This window comes from Trachurus trachurus, assembly GCF_905171665.1.
Source record: "Trachurus trachurus genome assembly, chromosome: 5".
In the NCBI taxonomy this organism is placed as follows: domain Eukaryota; kingdom Metazoa; phylum Chordata; class Actinopteri; order Carangiformes; family Carangidae; genus Trachurus; species Trachurus trachurus.
The window spans coordinates 12733729-12754223 of NC_139896.1; the positions used below are offsets into that span (position 1 = coordinate 12733729).

General features: G+C 43.0%; 2 protein-coding genes across 2 annotated transcripts; both read left to right on the top strand.

Moving 5' to 3' along the window:
• Positions 1-12384: 12384 nt before the first annotated feature.
• LOC310985976 (blue-sensitive opsin-like) lies at positions 12385-14108 on the top strand (the record flags this gene model as incomplete). Its single annotated transcript, XM_083971663.1, has 5 exons — positions 12385-12763; positions 12892-13060; positions 13286-13451; positions 13536-13775; positions 14004-14108. 5 exons carry the CDS (start codon positions 12385-12387, stop codon positions 14106-14108), a joined length of 1059 nt encoding a protein of 352 aa, XP_083827789.1.
• A 1448-nt stretch (positions 14109-15556) lies between these two features.
• LOC310985446 (blue-sensitive opsin-like) lies at positions 15557-17670 on the top strand (the record flags this gene model as incomplete). Its single annotated transcript, XM_083971043.1, has 5 exons — positions 15557-15935; positions 16058-16226; positions 16319-16484; positions 16817-17056; positions 17569-17670. 5 exons carry the CDS (start codon positions 15557-15559, stop codon positions 17668-17670), a joined length of 1056 nt encoding a protein of 351 aa, XP_083827169.1.
• Between the last annotated feature and the right edge of the window lie 2825 nt (positions 17671-20495).

Consider the following 20495-nt stretch of genomic DNA (forward strand, 5'->3'; position numbering starts at 1 on the left):
ATGTAGCTAACCGCTAGCTAACTGCTATGCTACATATGCTAAATTATGATTTTTAAATACTTCGTGTTACATGAATTTCTGAGATAAACATATTAAATTATAACAATGCACTTGCACTTTATATACATAACAATTATCAACTTACAGACGATGCGTTCACAAGCGCAAAGAAGATGATGGCAGCAGATGAAGCACGCCCGATCCTTAGCTTGCAAGAGAAAACAAAATGGCTGCTCATCATAAGTCACATGACATAAATTAAAGGGACAGACTATTTCCTGCTTAGAACAAAACCACTGCTAGGGGGCGCCAAATACAACTATAAATCAAACTTAGAGCCTGAGGCAGGACACTCCCCGCCTGGCATCTATAAGATGTCATAACTACTTAACTATCTTGATCTTTCCTTGACAACAGAAGGACGACTTCTGTGACTGGTCTGAAGTATGTCTTGCACGATCCATCCTTGAAAACCCTGATTTGTATCTTGCGCACCTTCTCATCTGGACTGTTGACGACATCTGAGACAACTGCCATTGGCCATTCATTGCGCGCCACTTGAGCATCCTTCATCAAAACAAGATCTCCCTTCTGAATGTCTGGCTGTGCTGTCCTCCACTTACGGCGAGTCTGCAGAGTGGGAAGATATTCGCGTCTCCAGCGATACCAGAACTGGTCTGCTAGACTCTGCACCCATTTCCAGTTCTGTCTGAAGTGGTTGCCTTCTGAGAACACACCCACTGGAGGGGGTACACCAACCTTTTGGGTGAGTAGCATGGCCGGTGTAAGTATCAAGGGTGAGTCTGGGTCGCTGGACACGGGAGTCAGAGGCCTCGCATTGATTATCGCACAGACTTCTGCCATGAATGTGCAGAGAACCTCATGGGAGAGAGGTTGGTTCTTGACCTGCATCAACAGGAAGTCCAATATCTTTCGAACAAGCCCAATCATACGCTCCCATGCCCCTCCCATGTGGGAGGCATGGGGCGGATTGAATTCCCACGTACAAGACTCGTCTCTGAGGTATTTCTGTACCGCAGGTTCCTTCGCCATCTTGTGGAATCCCAGTTCTTTGCTTGCCCCTACAAAGTTTGTTCCACAGTCGGAACGCAACTGCTTTGCAGGTCCTCGGATGGCAAAGAACCTACGAAGGGCATTAATGCAACTTGAAGTGTCCATGGTGTCAATAACTTCAATATGGACTGCCCTGGTGGACATGCAAGAGAAAAGCACGGCCCAGCGCTTGCTATGGGCATGCCCTCCTCTAGTTCTTCGTGCTGAGACCGTAAAAGGACCAAACACGTCCAGGCCGACATATGAGAATGGAGGAGATGTACTCAATCGTTCCTCTGGTAAGTCGGCCATCAGCTGGGTTTGAGTTTTCCCACGGAGCTTCCTACACACCAAACATCTGTGAAGAACACTGCTTACACATGATTTACCACCGACCAGCCAGAACCCTGCAGTGCGCACGGCTCCCTCGGTGAACAAGCGGCCTTGATGGTGGACTCGGTTGTGGTAGTGGCGTATCACTAGGGTGGAGATGTGGTGACGGCTTGGTAAGATAACAGGATTCTTTTCCTCACTGTTAAGTTGTGCGTGTGCCAGGCGACCGCCAACTCTTATTAGTCCATTGACGTCCAAGAAAGGGTTCAACGCAGACAAAGAACTCTTCTTGGGAATGTCTCTTCCCTCTGTAAGAGCGATGTATTCCTCAGAGAAAACGGACTTTTGAACCGAGAGGATAACTACATTCTTGGCTTGAACTAGTTCCTCTTGAGGATGTGGTTGTTCACACTGGTGCCAGCCGGCGCATTTGTGTGACCGATTGTCAGGAGAGGACTTGAAAGAGCGAGCCACATGGATAAGTGAAGCGATTCCATTCAGCAAACTGACCCACGAGGAAAAGCGCTCGAAGCGTTCTGGACCAAGTTGTCTGTCTTTCACACCAGTGGAGGATACGGTGACTTGGGTCTGAGTGCGAACCTCAGGGTCTATCTCTGGACTTACCAACTCAAAAGGAGCTTGTATTGTAGGATGACACACAGCTGGTTTATAGAGGAAGTCCGGGCCTGTGAGCCAACTTGTGTCCTGAAGTTGAAGCGCCGAAACGGACCTCGAAGCGTGGTCCGCTGGGTTGAGCTCCGAGGGCACATAATGCCATTGCTCGGGCCTCGTTGACTGTCTGATTCTCTGGATCCTATTGTGCACATATACATAAAAGCGTTTGCTCTCATTGTATATGTAACCTAATACAACTTTACTGTCACAGTAAAAGCGCACCTCATCCGGCTTGAAATCCATCTCGTGCAGTATGAAATCTGACATCTCAACAGCTAACACGGCTGCACACAATTCGAGCCTAGGGATGGTAGGCTCATTTTGAGGTGTTAGCTTCGCCTTTCCCAGAACGAAACCGACGTCACACTTCCCATCCTCACTGATGGTTCTCAGGTATGCTACCGCACCAATAGCCTTGGTAGAGGCATCAGAGAAAAGACACAGTTCAGTACGTTTTGCCTTCGAGAGAGATTCTGAACTGTATGTTCGGCGAACGTGAAGCTGTTGCAGATCGTTAAGGGAGTCTCTCCATGCTTCCCACTCCCTGCACTTCTCTGCCGGGAGTGGAGTGTCCCAGTCGTCTACTTCTTTGGAGAGTTCTCTCAACAGGAGTCTCCCTTGTATTGTGACTGGGGCTGCAAAGCCGATAGGATCGTATAGACCATTGACTGTTGAAAGTACTCCACGTCTCGTGAATGGTTTGTCACTGCTTGATGTCTGGAAGGTAAACGTGTCCGTTGTGATCTCCCAGCACAGACCAAGACTACGCTGAATGGGCGTAGCGTCTTCTTCAAGATCAAGATCCTTGATGCCTTTGGCACAATCTTCCGGAGGGAATGCCGAGAGCACCGCTGCACTGTTGGATGCAATTTTATGCAACCTCAAGTTTGAATCTGCTAGTGAAGCCTGGGTTCTCCGTAGCAGATCAATCGTGTCTTCTGCGGTAGGTAGCGACTTAAGACCGTCGTCCATGTAGAAGTCGCGTTCTACGAACCTGCGGGTGTCGGTTCCGTATTCGGGTTCACCTTCTCTTGCCGCACGCCTTAGTCCGTAGATAGCCACCGCCGGGGATGGACTATTTCCGAATACGTGGACCTTCATCCTATATTCCAAGATGTCCTTGTCCAGGTCATTGTCACGGAACCATAGGAACCTCAGATAGTCCCTGTGGTCCTCCCTTACTGTGAAACAATGGAACATTTGTTGGATATCCGCTGTTATCGCAACTGGCTCCTTTCTGAACCGGACCAAAACACCCAGGAGACTGTTGTTCAAGTCGGGACCGGTTAGGAGGACGCTGTTGAGAGAAAGACCCTGATACTGCGCACTAGAATCGAAAACGACTCTAATTTGGTCAGGCTTTCTCGGGTGGTAAACCCCAAATGATGGCAGATACCAGCGTTCCTGACCCTCCGCTAAAGGAGGCGCTAGCTCAGCCTGATCGTTGTCAAATATTTTCTGAATGAAATCAATAAACTGTTGTTTCATTTTCGGCTTCTTTTGCAGGGTACGTCGTAGGGAGAGGAGACGATTGAGCGCTTGCTCTCTGTTATTGGGGAGAGGAGGTCTCGGGTGTCTAAAGGGAAGGGGAGCCACCCAGCTGTTGGCCTCGTCTTGGAAGATTTCCTTTCCCATAGTGTCCAAGAAGACCTTATCCTCTATGGAGAGAGCAAGTTCATTGTCGTTTCCTGTTTGCTCAAACACCGAGTGTCCAAGTTGGTCTGCATCTGTTCCATCTGTCGAGTCCCATCTGAGGGCATGATGAAATCCATGCTGTTTGTCGTCTCTGATGCTCAGCTTCTCTTTCAGATGGACATGGTTCTCGCAGGGTGTGAAGATGGAAGGCCGGCCATTCTCTAATACACTGGTTTTGAAGCATTGCACCGTTGGCACGTGAGAGTTGCCCAAACATACGTCGCCCACCAGAACCCAACCCAGATCCAACTTGAGTGCGAAGGGGGCGTCGTGAGGTCCATTCACACGTTTCCTTACCTTGTGGACCCTCAAGATGTCACGGCCTAACAGCAGGAGGATTTGAGCTTCCTCGTCCAGTTCCGGGATCTGTGGGGCAACGGACTTGAGGTGTGGATGGTAACGGGCTGCCTCGGGTGTAGGTATCTCGGATCTATTGTCCGGTATTTCGTTACACTCTATCAGCGTAGGGAGCGACAGACAGAGTCCTCCATGTACAGGCTCTATCTGGTAACCAATGGCTCTTCTGCCAACCATGTCTTTGCTGCCGGCACAGGTCTTCAGTGAGTAAGGAGATGCTTCATCGTCGATGTGAAAATGCTCGAAGAAGTCCGACTTGGCCAATGATCGGTTGCTCTGATCGTCGAGCATTGCGTACATCTTCACAGCGTTCTCCCGCTTGCCATTTGGATAGACCTGGACCAAACAAATCTTCGAACAAGACCTGGCTGTAAAACCTTTCCCACAGACCTCTGTACATGCACTGTTCACAGATGGTAATGGAGACGAGTCTTCTTCCTCCCCGCCATGGCCTGTAGAGAGGCTGGGTGCTTGAGAGACTGAAGGCGGTGGACCTGGATGCAGGGCGGTGCTGTGGTTTTCACTGTCGCACTCTGTACACTTAACCGCCACATTGCAATTACGTGCCAGGTGAGAGGAAGATGCACAGCACCTGAAACAGATGCCATTGTCCTTCAGGTAAGCTCTCCGCTCCTCTATGGTCTTCATCCTAAAGCCTCGACATTTCCTCAAGGGGTGAGGCTTGTTATGAATGGGGCAGTGTTTACCGGGGTCATTTTCTTTGGGAATCGGATTTGTATTGTAAGGTTTTTGGGGGAAGACGTCCGTTTTATTGATTACAATAGGCTTTCTCGGACTGTCGTATTTTGGTGTAAATCTGTCGCTTCTCGTAGGGTTACTGCTGCTGAGGATATTGAAACTGGGATCGTTTCTTGCCTTTGCCTCCTGGCAGACAAAGCTGGTGAAATACCAGAATGGAGGGAACATGTCGTGGTGTTCCTCCTTGTACTTTGTGCCCTGTGAAATCCACCTCTCCTGTAGATAGTAAGGCAGCTTTTCCACTATCGGATTGATCCCTCTTGCGGTGTCCAAATATCCCAGTCCCGGCAAGTATCCGTCACTTTTGGCTGCTTCCAGTTCCATGAGCAGGTCTCCTAATTCTCTAAGTTTGCCGTAATCTCTATTGGAGATTTTAGGAAAGGCGTCTAACTTCTTGAAAAGTGCGTTTTCAATCATCTCGGGTGCGCCATAACACTCAGCTAACCTAGTCCAAGCCATTCTCAGAGCTGCAAGGGGGTCAGACACATGGACGGACCGGATTCTCCTCACATGCTCTGATGATTCTCTGCCCAACCATTTTGTGAGTAGATCCAGTTCCTCCCCAGCTCTAAGATCAAGGCCATGAATAGCGTTGGTGAAAGCTGACTTCCATGCCCTGAAAGTCTCTGGTCTGTCGTCGAACTTCACAAGACCTGTATTAACGAGTTCACGACGTGCTAGAAATCTAGCGAAGTCTAACATATCTCGAGCTTCGGGCTGGTGATAAGGTGCTGAGTATGAACCCGCCTGAGGAGCATCCCCATGTCTGTGTTGATGTGGATGGGGGCTGAATGGATCCTGCTTAGCTGGATTTGGGTATGGTGAGATATTTTCTTGGAAAGCAGGCTCTGTAGAAACGAGCGGTTTATTAGCTGAATAGGGACGGTTTTCAAGTGACGGCTCTCTTTTGTATGAGCGTTCTGAAATTGGTTTTGCCCTTTCAGAGAAACGAGCTTGTGCTATTGCATAGTCTCTTGTACGCTCCATCCTGCTTTGTGGTGAGACAGCACGGCTTGATTTTCTCTGAAACTGTTCTTCAAACTCTCCTTCCACTACCGCTTCTAGTACTTCAGCCTGAGCCTGAGCAGCGGCTGCCTCTGTCTCGTGATGTAACACATCTAAGTCTGCCTCTAATTTAGCCTGGTCGAGCTGATGAGACATGTCCAGTTTAATTTTGTCGAGTTTGATTGCTAATTCCCTCTGTTTAAATTGTGCTCGTGTTCTCGAAGCTTCAGCATGTGCGCGTGCTTTGGCGGCTGCTGCAACGGTTGATGACCCAGATCGACGCGACTGTCGCGATGTACTGGAATGTCTTGAGCCAGTCTCTGACTTGAGATCCTTTAAAGTTTCTGCTGTAGCGGCGATGGCCCCACTATCTGCTGCCGGGGTCTCTGATTCACCTTCTTTGTACATGATGCAGGATCTGTATGCTGTTTACTGCCACGAAGCTCTCTTTGCTTGTAGGATTATCGTCTTTTCACTATACTGTTCTCATCATGCGGGACATGATTCAACAGCAAGCCAAACTCTAGTAAGTGCCGGAGTCAGGAGTCATCTTCGTAATACTCTTTAATAAGATGCCTTAGCTGCACTCACACAGAGTGAAACTGTAGAAAAACACCAAAATAAAATACATTAACAACTTAAATTTACAGAGCTGTTCAACCAACGATGTAGCTAACCGCTAGCTAACTGCTATGCTACATATGCTAAATTATGATTTTTAAATACTTCGTGTTACATGAATTTCTGAGATAAACATATTAAATTATAACAATGCACTTGCACTTTATATACATAACAATTATCAACTTACAGACGATGCGTTCACAAGCGCAAAGAAGATGATGGCAGCAGATGAAGCACGCCCGATCCTTAGCTTGCAAGAGAAAACAAAATGGCTGCTCATCATAAGTCACATGACATAAATTAAAGGGACAGACTATTTCCTGCTTAGAACAAAACCACTGCTAGGGGGCGCCAAATACAACTATAAATCAAACTTAGAGCCTGAGGCAGGACAAATATACTGTATCATATGATCCATTTAGTCTTATTTTTTTAACTTTATAGGTACTTTATTATTACATCATTAATCAATAAAGCCTGTCTGATATAAATGATTGTGATTTACTATTTATTTGCATTTGTGTCCAGTAGAAAGTTTTCTTCACATCCTTTAAAGATGATGTACAGAGCAGGAAGTAATTCATTTCTAGTTTTTGCAAAATAAATGAGAATATTCCTCACTTACTGTGACATATCTGCCACTACTTGGCTGCTGTCTCTACAACCCAACAGCATCCTATGATGATGTGAAAAAAATGGTCTGTACATGGTTCCAGACTCCTCATGGGGTAATCCCTTCTTGATCCTGATACAATAACGAAGGTAAGAGATCATCCACCCTAATACTGAGAGCAAGGAGGTTACGCAGGGACTGTGTGAATGTGATTAGCAGACGTAAGAGCGCTGATGAGAGGATTAGCTGATTCCAAAACAATGTCCTTCCTTGCAGATTGGATCATCATTGGATCATTGGATCAATGGAGTCAGCTTGGACACTGAGAGACTAGACTCAGCCAAACAGTTTCCTCATACATCCATCTTTATGTCACTGCATGTACAGTATGTGACTGTGTATTTCTCGTTGTACTTTCTACTAAGAATTATTCATTTTAACCTGAGATTGTGTCTCTATCATAATGATCTGATAAGTCAAGGTAACCTTTATTATCCTTGGGGGGCAATCAAGTGCGCAATAAACACAATGATAGACAGGTCAGTCTACAGAAACATCCATTTTTGGAACAGCAAAATGTCTTTGATTTCTTTTCTGACATTTAATTCACCTGTATTCTGTTTAACTATATAACACACATTATACACTCTATTGCAGTTTAAATCATAGAAAAACAAGTTTTTGACATCATAATACAGCACTACCCCTTCGACACATAATGGGAATGAACACTTCTGTGAGGCTTGAAATTTTATTAACATGAACAAAATTGCCAAATTGATGGCTCAATAAAGTTTCATTTTCTAAGAACATGTTATTTTTAATCTAAAATATGAACAAATTGCAACAATAAAGTATTTTCCAAGCATAATAGTTCTGTAAAGTCATGGCACAGAAAAATTAACGTTTTAGGCCTAGAATAACCCAGACAATGAAATCATCAGCAACATTCATTTAAAACATCAATGGTAGCAGATACAAAGTAGCTGCTGCGCAGCAATGGTCGGGACCAGTCCATTTTTTATAGACAAAATTAGGGAACTTTAAAGTGAAAGTTGCAAAGCCATAGCACATAGTTGATCTGTTATGAATTTATTTTCAAAGTTTTGAAATTTAGATGCATGCTGTAACGCCACCATCAAAGGCAAAGGCAAGTTTATTTGTATAGCACATTTCCGCAACAAGACAACTCAAGGTGCTTTACATATTAGCAAAATGAGAACATAAAAAGCAAACATTTTTTAAAAACAGACAAGAGAAAGAATTAAAACAGGTATAAAAAGAAGTAAAACAGAAAGGGAGACAGAAAAAAAGATATAAGATAACAGAATAATGTTACAGTGCAGTTAATGAAAGGCGTCAGCAAACATGAAAGTCTTCACTGTTGATTTAAAGGCACTGAGGGTTCTGGCAGACCTGCAGGTTTCTGGGAGTTTGTTCCAGATAGTGGGTGCATAGAAACTAAATGCTGCCTCACCTTGTTTACCTCTGACTCTAGGTATAGACAGAAGACCAGTATCAGATGATCTGAGAGGTCTGGACGGCTCATAGTTGAGTAGGAGGTCAGAGATGTATTTTGGCCCTAAACCATTTAAAGCTTTGTAAACCATCAGCAGTATTTTGAAATCTATTCTGTGAGAAACTGGAAGCCAGTGCAGAGATCTGAGGACTGGGGTGATATGGTCCACTTTCTTGGTGTTAGTGAGGACTTGAGCGGCAGCGTTTTTAATCAGCTGCAGCTGTCTAATGGACTTTTTAGTGAGACCTGTAAAGACACCATTACAATAGTCAAGCCTACTAAAGATACGTAAATGCATGGACACGTTTTTCCAAGTCCTGCTGAGACATGAGTCCTTTTATCCTTGATATGTTTTTGATGATAGTAGGCTGACTTTGTTATGGTCTTAATGCGGTTGTTCAGATTCAGGTCTGAGTCCATGACTACACTTCTGGCTTGGTCTGTGGTTTTAGCATTACTGATTGAAGTTGGCTGCTAACTTTTAGTCATTCTGCAGTGGCACCAAAAAGGAATGACCTAAGTTTTGTCTTTGTTTAACTGAAGAAAATTCTGGCACATCCAGTCATTGATTCAATGCAGGTACACAGTGTTTGTATGGGACCATAGTCCCCTGGTGATATGGTTATGTAGATTTGTGTGTCATCTGCATAGTTACGGTAACTTATTTTGTTGCTTTCCATAATCTGGGCTAGGGGAAGCATGTAGATATAAAACAGAAGAGGCCCTAGAATGGAGCCTTGGGGAACCCCACGTGTAATTTTTGTTTGCTCAGATGTGTAGTTGCCTATAGACACAAAGTAGTCCCTGTCCTTTAAGTAGGATTCAAACCAGTTTCAGAACTAATTGTCTTGTGTTAGTTGAGGACATCTGGCATTTAGATGTGTTATAATCATCGCCCTTGCTGGGGCTTGAACCCACATCCTCTGACACCAAGAACCAGCTCCTAACTCACTGAGCTAATTGACTGGAAGTGAGGTGTAGTGTGTGGCTTCTCAAATAGACTCAGGGTAACCGGCCGGGCAGCAATTGTCAAGGCAGATTAAAAAAATTGACAAAATGTCAGAAATTCTGTCATCTAAACAAAATTCTTCTAATACATAAATTGCATCATGGAAATGTTGGTGATTTGTTTTTAACGATAAGTGTTTTGAATCATGTTTAAAAATACCACTCTTACATTGACTGCAGTTGTTCCCATGAAAACAGAATTCAAAATGTTCTAGAAAATTCAGTTTTTGAGATAAAATTCTGATATTTGCCAAACTTCATCAACCACGACTCCAAAATATTGTAAATCTTTTTCAGGAAGATTGAAAATGTGTTTAGCAAGAATTGGATGATAGCTAGCCTACTGTTTACAGTCAAATGTTTTAAAAGTGGGCTTTTTAAAGTAGGAATCTGGCATGGGGCTGAACATTTCTGTGAAGTTTTTTTCATTGATTATGCATGGGAAGTAGGATTTCCTCGGAAGAAGAAAGAAAGAAAGAAGATCATTGAGGAAAACAGTAGAAGAGCTCTTTTCCAAAACGCTATAAATCCTTTTTACTAGTTTTCCAGAAAATGACATTTTTTAACCCATTTTGTTAATATTCAAAAATGCGTGGCGTCGACGGCGTAATGATGTAGGCTACTGGTCTGTCCATGGTTAGCCTACTTTACCAAAAGTCTCTTGACATATTAAACAAAGAGAACTGGACTATGGAAGGTTTAATAGTCAAAAGACAGACGTTATCATGACGTGAGCACATGTTGCTGTAAACAAAAATCCGTCTTTGCTGTAAAAAAAAAAAAAAAAAAAAAAAAAACGATCGTTGATACGGAGGACACCCGGCGTTGCGGGCGGGCGCGGTGCCTTTTAAACAGGGAAATGTAGCGATTTGACGTGAGACGTTGATGGAGCAGTGAATAGGCTCAGTAGGTACACAGCAAAATGGCGTGACAAACTCGTTTTTTTTTAATTTGGCGTTTTAGTAGGGAGGTTAAGCCCAAAAAATAGGCCTTTGAATTCAAGTCATGATGCAAAGATCCCCTTTGGCATGGAAGTACCTTAGGGTCATACAAATAAATCTATCCAAAGACACAAGTGAGATCACACTTTGTATCCAAAATAAACACGTTTTTAAAATGCCTTTTTTTAATTGAGAAAACACATGTTAAAAGCAGATCCCCTGATGCCTTCAGCTCCTGGATGCGATCTACAGCTTCTGAGACAACATGCAGCTGCTTGTGTGACAGGATATTGGGTTTTATTAATGTAAAAACATTAATAAAACTATACTGATACTGATTTGTTGAACATCAGACGGAGTGCAATAATTATAGCCTACAAGTAGTTAAATAATAAGGTGTAGCTAATTCATATCACAGTAGTGTCAGGAACGACCAATTAGCCAAATATTGTGTTGGTCAAAATATAGGCCTACCTAGAACTAGTTACTGCTTGTGTATGTTGATTTAAAAAAGTTGAATTTACATGTATGACCCATTCTGGGTCATATTAGAAGTCAACTTAAGGTCAAAGGAAAAATGTTTTTACTGTTCTCAAATGTAAAAATAGGTCACATTGGACCCTGTACATTATTTAAGGCTTATATAACCTGCTACTGAAAACATTTTACATTGTGCTCCTAAAGTAAACTAACAAATGTTAGTGTAGAGCGCCCTTAATAAGCAATGTTCAGCTTTTATGTACATATAGGGAAGTTTAGGTTTGCAGCTCTCACATAAAGCATATGATTAGGACTGACTTATTTCACCAGCGCAGTACAGCTGGCTAAGATCCTCTCTCAGAGTAATACTGAGAAACTGGTAAGCTTCATTATTTTTGGTAGATTTTTACTTTTGTGAATGCTTGTTAATGCTCATCTTATCTATCTCATGATGTTACAGTATCTTTATTTCTTATTTCAAATTAGCCATAATGGAATGTCATGACTGGACTTTAGGCTTCCTATGTCAGTCCACCCTACAGATTGAAAGGCATTAGATCCCTGTTCATCATTCAAACTCAGAAACAATCCTGAAATATTGCAATCATGTCACAAATAAGCTGTAGATAACATCCAGGAGCTGAAAACATTGTAGTTTATATGGACATTCTAAATGGAATGTGCTTTTAACATGCGTTTTCTCAATTAAAAAAAGGCATTTTAAAAACGTGTTTATTTCAGATACAAAGTGTGATCTCACTTGTGTCTTTGGATAGATTTATTTGTATGACCCTAAGGTACTTCCATGCCAAAGGGGACCTTTGCATCATGACTTGAAGTCAAAAGTCGCTTAACCTCCCTACTATTTATCGCGTTTTGGAAAAGAGCTCTTCAGCATCTTCTGAGGCCGGAATTGCTTTATCCTGCATACAGGTTCAAACACAGCTGTTAGGTCAGCTGCTGTTGTACCTATTACCAGTGCCAAATCCTAATGAATAACATCCTGAAATCTTGTTTTAGCTTCTGTGTGTCTGTTGTCTTACTGTACACGTTTGTTGTTCCTTCATCGTTTTTGTAATTGTTCTAATTGCATTCATTAGAGCTTGAGTTTGTTTTTGCTAATTAGATAAAGCAATCAATTATTCAGTCATCCAATTAATTATATGTTAAATCACACAGCCTTATATATGTGCTCCTAGTCCTCTGTTTATGGACTGTCTCAAGTGCAACTGCAAGAGACACTGTGTGTCGATCATCACATGAGAAGCAAATATTGATTTTTACTTTTTATTTTTTTAATATAGGCTACATACAGCTCGAAAATGAAGCACGGCCGTGTTCAAGAGCTTCCAGAGGACTTCTACATCCCCATCGCTCTGGATACGGACAACATCACATCACTCAGCCCTTTCCTCGTTCCCCAGGACCATCTAGCAAGCTCAGTCACCTTCTATGCAATGTCCATATACATGTTTTTTATATTTGTTGTGGGCACTTTCATCAATGTGCTTACAATTGCCTGCACTGCTCAATACAAGAAGCTCCGGTCCCACCTCAACTACATCCTGTTGAATCTGGCTGTGGCGAACCTCATTGTGTCCTGTATTGGCTCCTTTACCGCCTGCTGCACCTTTGCAAACAAATATTTCATCTTTGGACCACTTGCATGCAAGATTGAAGGTTTTATGGTCACACTTGGTGGTAAGATGAATTTGAATCATATATGAGATGATAAATGGGTTTTAACAAGTAGGCTAAAAAAAGTGATAAAAACAAACTACCAAAAACAACATATAAGTAAGAACATGTTTTACTCTGTGTCATTCCAGGTATGGTAAGCCTGTGGTCTCTGGCTGTGGTAGCTTTTGAAAGATGGCTGGTCATCTGTAAACCACTTGGAAACTTTATTTTCAAGCCTGACCACGCCATAGCCTGCTGTGCATTCACCTGGGTGATTGCACTGATTGCATCAGGTCCTCCACTGGTTGGATGGAGCAGGTTTGTCACATTTACACTCATTATTATAGTGTTTCTGGGAGACAAGTGACACTCAGGACACTATGATTGTTGTGTGAGGTGTAGAAACAGTATGTAGCCTAGTCTTTTGTGTAAAACAGTAAGAAAGAAAAAGAGATAAAGGCCTAATTCGGTTTCCAGAAATATTTATTCAAACAAAGCTTGATTTACATACAGTCATCGCTCTTACGATGATTATCTCTCCAGGTATATCCCGGAGGGCCTGCAGTGCTCCTGTGGTCCAGACTGGTACACATCAAACAACAAATACAACAATGAATCCTACGTGATGTTCCTTTTCTGCTTCTGCTTCGCTGTTCCTCTTGGTACCATGGTCTTCTGCTACGGTCAGCTGCTCATCGTACTGAAAATGGTGAGGAAAAACATTTGAAGGAGCATTTTTACTTTTTGGTCCGATGACTGGCGCGAGACACAACTCACCTCTTTCCATCAACAGGCAGCGAAGGCCCAAGCTGAGTCGGCCTCCACCCAGAAGGCAGAGAGGGAGGTGACCAGGATGGTGGTTGTCATGGTGATGGGCTTCTTGGTCTGCTGGCTGCCATACGCCTCGTTCGCCCTGTGGGTTGTGAACAACCGAGGGCAACCATTCGACCTGAGATTTGCTTCCATACCATCCGTCTTTTCAAAGACCTCTGCAGTCTACAACCCCGTTATCTATGTGTTACTCAACAAACAGGTCTGTTGAATGTCGTACAAACACATTACAGTTACCGGCAGGACAGCTCAGCAGTAAACTACACTTTAGAGGCTTGAAAGGTTAATGATGTTCTCAGGAACCACAGTTTATGGTTGTTTCTGTTGTAAGGGCAAGGTCTGTGATTTATAGCAATCAAACTGCTAATTTGGATTGAATTACCTCATTGAAACAGTTTCTAAAGGTGTACTCTCTTCTGATGTCTTTCAGTTCCGCTCATGCATGATGAAGATGTTGGGTATGGGCGGAGGTGATGATGAAGATTCGTCGACGACATCATCAGTGACCGAAGTCTCCAAAGTCGGGCCTGCTTAGACCAAACATCCACACTGTTTTCTTTTTACTGTCAAAATACTGCTGCACGGGGAACTGATCAATTGTGTATTGTAAATATCTATTAATAGATACTGCACTTTATTCCTATAGAAAATGATTAACACATTTCTTTTGCACAGCAAATATAAAAATATGAAAAATAAAAACAAACTGTTAATTTCAAAGCATCCAGCAGTACCCTGTTTAATATTGATGTTTTGTTGACGTTTTTGATTGTCATGCAACTAAAAGCAAATATTTTATTGATTCAGATCACATCCACCCCCTGGTCTCTGTAATATCTCTAACCTGCCTCCCTTGGTGATAATGGTGATGGTGATGATATCCTTCTCTGTATTGCTTTTTTGGGAACGACAGAGTCACAACCTTCTGCTGCACTTCCAATGTCTTATGCACCTCTAACGTTCAGGGAGGAGGCAAAATGCCAAAAAGGTAACACAAAGCTTGAGTTAAACTGGTAGAGTGGATTACAAAGGGCTACAGCGCATGAGATTATCAGATTTAATGTTAATGGAAACCAGATTAGCAGGGAAGGACCTGCTGTGCTCTTCTTTAAGAAAGTGGGATTAACCTGTCTAATTGGGTTTTGATGATAAGAACAAATGGTCATGTATATCGAAGACAGGTGCACTGCAAGGACGACATGTGCAGAGGTTAACGCTGTTGCTTCTCAGCAAGACAGTTCTGGGTTCAATTCCCAGCGGCTGGGAGCCCTTTCTGTGTGGAATGTGCTCCACATGATTGTGTGGGCTCTCTCTGGGTTCAAAGACATACACATAGGATGGATTACTGACCCAAAATTGCCGACACGTAGAGCTGGAGGATGGATATATGTTTTGTTCCTTGGTTTAGACGCCTGTATGGAGCATTTCTGCTCTTGACAAAATCTTAAATTTCTTACTAAATGTTCAACACCACAGTGTAGGTAATTTAAGCATTTACATTCATTATTTAGATCTTTGTCTTTATACTGACTTCTTATGTATCTTGAGCAACAGGCATCAACACTCGATTTCCAACAATTACACAATTAACACACACTTTTATGTGAAAACATGTGTTTTCTGTATTTTCCATTGTGACATAATTGCACCATGCAACACATGATCAATATGCTAAACGTTCATGACTCCTCGTGACCTCTTTGGAAGCAAACCCTTAAACCTCTTAATGGCAACATAAATAAACAAGCAATCAATTAATTATGTTATCAATTAGACTTGTAATTGGGATGAGGTCAGGCCATTTATAAAAGTCAGTCTTTCACAACAGACCGACATGAGAAATGCTCAGGACGTGATCACTTCAGTGATCTTGTCTGCCACTTAAAACTTTTATACTTTATTCTTTTATATGTTATATAGGTAAATCCTACTATACTTTAGCAAGTATAACATTTCATCAATAGTCCTACAAAAACAAACAAAATGAAGGGAAATCGTGGTACTGAGCTGCCAGAAGACTTCTGGATACCCATCGAACTGGATACCAACAACATCACAGCACTCAGCCCTTTCCTGGTTCCCCAGGATCATCTAGGGGGCTCCGCAGTTTTCTATGGCATGGCGGCATTTATGTTCTTTGTATTTGTGGTTGGCACTGGCATCAACGTCCTCACCATCGCATGCACTGCTCAACACAAAAAGCTCCGGTCCCACCTCAACTACATCCTGGTTAACTTGGCAGTGGCAAACCTCCTCGTGTCCTGTGTGGGCTCCTTTACCGCCTGCTGCTCTTTTGCAAACAGATATTTCGTCTTTGGACCACTTGCATGCAAGATTGAAGGTTTTCTGGCAACACTTGGTGGTAAGTTGAACTTTAGAACCAGATGTGAGAGATACTTGGGTTAAGCTGAAAAAAAAGAAACAAGGGAAATAAACAAACAAAACAAAGTTGAAGTAAAAATGTTTTACTCTGTATCATTCCAGGTATGGTAAGCCTGTGGTCTCTGGCTGTGGTAGCTTTTGAAAGATGGCTGGTCATCTGTAAACCACTTGGAAACTTTATATTCAAGCCCGACCACGCCATAGCCTGCTGTGTATTCACCTGGGTGTTTGCAATGATTGCCTCAGTTCCTCCACTGGTTGGATGGAGCAGGTAAGAGACAGGAACTAATGTTCACACTGAAATTAATCTCTCAGCCAGGAAGTCGGTACCTAATCTTAATGCCATCATGCTGATCTCTCCAGGTATATCCCAGAGGGCCTGCAGTGCTCCTGTGGTCCAGACTGGTACACCACAAACAACAAATACAACAATGAATCCTACGTGATGTTCCTTTTTGGCTTCTGCTTTTCTGTTCCCTTCATCACCATTGTCTTCTGCTACGCACAGCTGCTCATCACACTGAAAATGGTGAGGCAAAAAAAAATAAAATTAGATTAAAGCTTAAATGTAGTTGGTGAGAATTCTGAATTCTTTATTTGGCTCCCATTGGCAGATGCTCGTCCAAATAAAATCGTTCATATACAAACAAACAAGCATTGACTGGCACACTTAATTCATTAGCTTCTGTTAATGGCATGGATTTTGTCTGTAACCAGTAGGAACATGTCTCAAGTTGCCAGCTGCATTCAGTGTGGTTTAGGTAGACTTTAAGAGGCGTAAATAACATCTCAACTGATTTCATAGACCTGAGTGTGCGTCCCTCGTACTTACCACGGGATTCTGTGTTTCTCCATCAACAGGCAGCGAAGGCCCAAGCTGAGTCGGCCTCCACCCAGAAGGCAGAGAGGGAGGTGACCAGGATGGTGGTTGTCATGGTGATGGGCTTCCTGGTCTGCTGGATGCCTTACGCCTCCTTCGCCCTGTGGGTGGTGAACAACCGAGGGCAACCGTTCGACCTGAGATTGGCCACCATACCCTCCTGCTTCTCGAAGGCCTCTGCCGTCTACAACCCTATTATCTACGTCGTCTTTAACAAACAGGTCCGTTAGGTGTTGGGATAGTGAAGATCTGATTTGAGGGACAATGACTGAAGGAGCCTCATCAGAAAAAAAAGTCATTTATATAAACTGTCTCAACATGAATACATATTATATAATAACTTTTAATAATTACATTTTTTGTTGAGTCAGGTGTAGTAATAATAATACATTTTACTCATTTGCAATGCATACATATGCCAGTATAAGGGGCCGGCAGAGGCCCCTTTTACTCTCAGGGAAAACGTATATCCGTCTGATTTGCCTCACCTTATTGTCTTCACAGTCCGATGTGCACACTAGGTTCACAAAAAAAAGATGTTTCCAATGAGACTTGCTGAGAACAGCTATTTCCCGAAGTTTCCTTTTAAATATTACAGGTGGCATTTGGGCTTCATGCTCTCGGTTATGATGATGATGTTGGTAAATAAAGAGCAGTGACTTTCCATGTTCCAAAAACAATCTGTGCAGATTTTAATAACCACAAGTAATATATTTTCTTTTCCCTGTTTCAGTTCCGGTCGGCCATGTTGGGCATGCTGGGAATGGGTGGAGGTGAAGAGGAGTCATCGACGACATCGTCAGTGACTGAAGTCTCCAAAGTTGGACCTGCTTAAACCTCCACCACCAGTTCTTCTGCCACTGATGATTTGTGAATTGTAAATAAAAATGGAGTTATGTTTTGTCATATGAAAAATGTATGTGCAATGTTGTAATTTAAATAAGAGATATTAAATAATCTGCAAAGTGAAAAATAAAAAAAAATTATAAAAACTTGTTCAAAGGGTCTATATTTTTGATGTGGGGGAAACAACATGTATATTGTAGATATTGTTTATATAGCTATGTAACGGACATATGAAAAAAAAACAGCAAACAAGAGGCTTTTACATAAGTAGCTACATCATCACTCACTAGGAAATTTAGAAATAGAGGGCCCTAGTTTGCTGGCGCAGCGCAGGTGGCGCAAGGTAGTGCAGCCGGTCTAATGCAAGTTTCGACCAGCGCAGCCTAGCGCAAAGTCAGATTGGGAGATTTGTAGATCACGCTGCGCTGAGATAGGCGTGGCCGCGCAGCAGGGGGAGGCGTCACAGATTCAGCTTGGTGCAGTGGAAGTTTTGTGCGAAAATGTCTCGCCGAGGTTGCGCTGAAAGCTCGCCACCTCCAACCAGGTCTACTCTCAGCGCAGGGCGGAGCGCAGCAGGTGCAGTGGAAGTTTGACTGACTGACCTGCAGTGCACGCACGTCACCAAGACCTCACAGGCAGATCTCCACAGTTCCAGACACATTTCAATGGAATAAATATCCACAATAACCACTATTTAATGCAACTAATGGAATCAACAGTGAATTTATATCTATATAGATTGTCCCGTCACATCTGACGTCAGATCAAAGCAGAGATCAAAGGCTGTCGGCAGCTGAATTAACACAGCAGGGACGAACTGGCACTGAAAAGCAGCTGTGGATGTCCCAAAAGCAGGACTGAGGGTGGATGACTGCATGTCGCTGCCGTGTTGAGATACCACTCTGCCCTTGTGATGATCGCTTTATTTATTTATTTACTTATTAATTCATTAGCGCATTAGGCAGCCGTAATGAAAAACAAAACACAAATCTTCATCTCTCTTAGTCCACCACAACAGCCTCTGTATCAGATAGTCAGTATATAGCCTACTACAGTATACTCTCTATCACAGAAAAAAAAGAGAAAAAAAGAGACGGACGGAGAGAGAGAGAGAGGAGGACAGAGAGAGAGAGAGAGAGCGTCCTTTACGCTGATTTCATCCGTTATGCATGGTGTTTGTTTATGTTGTGATTACACCTCGCTTACACAGGGTTTGAATACATGTGAGTTTCTTTATTAGTTTATTAGTTGTTGTTTCTTTCATTGGGCAGGGGTTCTCAGTGTATCAGATCAAACCTGATTAAGGATATTTGTATTATTATTAGTAAACTCATTATTGGTCACTCTGAGCTCGGACCTCCGGGGAAACAGCTGTTTCCTCCTGGGAGAGGTTCGGCCTCTGGCGTCGCTGTCTCCTCCGTCCAGTCCAAGTATAAAATGACAAACTTGCAGCGCGCATCGCCCTCCGCGCAGTTAAAGGTGAGGAGAGGAGCTCATTTGATTGGTGAAGATCTGACTTGGCTGTGTCAAACCCACTCCACGCCTTTCTCTCCTCCTCCTCCTGTCTCCCTCCCGCCCTGTCTCCTCCCTCTTCGCCGTTTGCGCCGGTGGGAGGGACGAGGGGAGGGGTTGCGCTGGTCTAAGTCTGACTGCGCGGCCCACCAATCTTGCGAAATGGACCTGGTCCACGCCCTGTTGGCGTGGCGAAGCTGCGCTGAGCTTAGACTGCGCTCGGCAGGGGCGTCTCTAGGATTTTGACACATCCGGGGCTTAGCCCGGAAGAGTGACACATGCAATATATGCGCGCGCAGAGCGCGCGCCGAAATTTTTAGGCATAGAGACATTCTCCATCATTGGTGAAAAAGGTGAAAACGATGCAATCCACAGATCATCAAATGAATGACCCATTTTGAATTTAGTTCTATGTACTGACATTAGCTAGCTACGTAACAACACATTGTGTTTCCATTTAACACATTAGCAGCTACAGTAAAAGAGGCAGGCTGTGCGGGATCCCTGTCTGCTAACTAGCTGCTATCATGCATGAAAAAGAAAATAAACAAGATGGTTCGATGTTATAGCACATTAACTTCAGCAACTTTCCCCTCTAGAAGAAGCCCAAACTTAGTTATTTCTAGGTACACAATTCTCACACCCTACAATTGCATTTACAGATGCCAATAATTACAGATTGCTTTTTTTCTCATGTAATATCAACCAGAGCAATATCAACTAGCTGCTAGCTAGCTAACATTAGCTACTACCCTCTTGTAGTTCCAGCTGCAACACTCTTTTCGAAATTATACATTTTTACATAATTTCTATTCCCATTACCTTTTTGATTGCTGACCACCTTTGGGGGAAAACATGGAAATCTTTTTTGTGGCATCTTGATACACTTTAGCTGCTACTAGCTACCAAAAGACAGCTGCAGCTTGCTGTTGTCAAACCTGCCTGCTGTCAGGTATTTGTTTTCAAGTTAAATGCGCCGCTGTTTTGGGTGAATGACGTCAAGTGCGACCTGGAGGTGTTAACCACTTGTGTGCCAAAGCCAAAGTAGTAGCTTTTTAAAAATATAATTAATTGTTACTCAAACCTGTCCAAAAACACTGTTTTATCGAAGCATCAACATAAGATAACCGTAGTTTGAGGATGTGATCTTAAAAAAAAAAAAAATTTTTTTTTTTTTTTTTTTTTTTTTTTTGAAAATTAATATTCGGGGCTAATTAAAAAACATCCGGGGCTTTAGCCCCGAATGTTTTAGCCTAGGGACGCCACTGGCGCTCGGTCTAAGAAACTAGGGCCCACAGTGTT